Below are 975 nucleotides of genomic sequence, written 5' to 3' on the forward strand. Positions count from 1 at the left end.
AGTAACAAAAAGGTGCTTGCAGTGAGAGCTACGATGGTGATAATAAAACGCTTTTCATTCATGTGCTGTGCCTCAGCCAGCCAGAGGCAATAATTCTTGTGGATATTTCTTTAATGTTTTATATTTCAGTGAAGATGACACATACTGTATATTTGGGGTGATTCTTTATGATTCTGAATATTTTGTAACAAAAATAACATTTTCTATAAACAAAAGTAAATATTTAAGAGATCATACAGTAGTATTGTTTTTAGTATTGCTCTTTAATATGGCATTTCAGCCTGCTCCTCTGAACTGTGGTCCTTTTCACCACCAACTGACTTAGAGATAGCCATGTACCTGTGGGATCCCTCGTTGGCTTCCCAACTGCAAACACTGCCAAATAAAGCACAGCCTGCTGTTGCGTTAACCCTCAATATTTGTCCCCGTTGCATGTATTTATTCCCATCACAAAGATTTTTGCACAATTTTACAGTCAAACTAATTATTTCTTTATATAAAAGCACAAATGAAATCAGTCTGTGTGACAATGGTGGTTTCCAAAGCAGTGTTTGAACTTTTTCACTGTCCTCTTGGCAAATCTCACCTTCCCTTGTTTCTTCGATGAGGCTGTGTACTGATTGGACTTGAGCTTAGAGTAATAATCTGAGAACTTGTTGAAGAGGATGGATATGGGCAAGCCATTGAGGATGATCCCAAAAGCGATGCAGATGAAAGCGAAGACACGTCCCAGTACAGTCTCTGGGTAGACGTCTCCATAGCCCACCGTGGATATGCTGACCTGCAGGGGAATGAGGAGAGCAGTCAATGCAAATTAAACCAGCAGACAGGTTCCGTCAGTTTCCATGACCACCTGCCTAAAAAGGTTTGTTAGCATCTATTCATACTCTTATGAGGGTTCTTGCTAACAGAGTGCAGCTAAACTGACCCAGGAGTGGGTGCTGCAGTGACCCAAGGATGGCCCACAATTCTTCT

At 41.0% G+C, this 975-nt stretch overlaps 1 protein-coding gene across 1 annotated transcript in view; it reads right to left on the minus strand.

Moving 5' to 3' along the window:
• Positions 1–975, minus strand: part of LOC109954879 (potassium voltage-gated channel subfamily V member 2-like) — a 2,729-nt gene continuing 1,754 nt past the window's right edge. The window contains 1 exon segment of the mRNA XM_020590518.1: positions 1–781. Coding sequence (XP_020446174.1) covers positions 515–781 — 267 coding nt within the window. The 3' untranslated portion in view covers positions 1–514.

This window comes from Monopterus albus, unplaced genomic scaffold (assembly GCF_001952655.1).
Source record: "Monopterus albus unplaced genomic scaffold, M_albus_1.0 scaffold12.1, whole genome shotgun sequence".
In the NCBI taxonomy this organism is placed as follows: domain Eukaryota; kingdom Metazoa; phylum Chordata; class Actinopteri; order Synbranchiformes; family Synbranchidae; genus Monopterus; species Monopterus albus.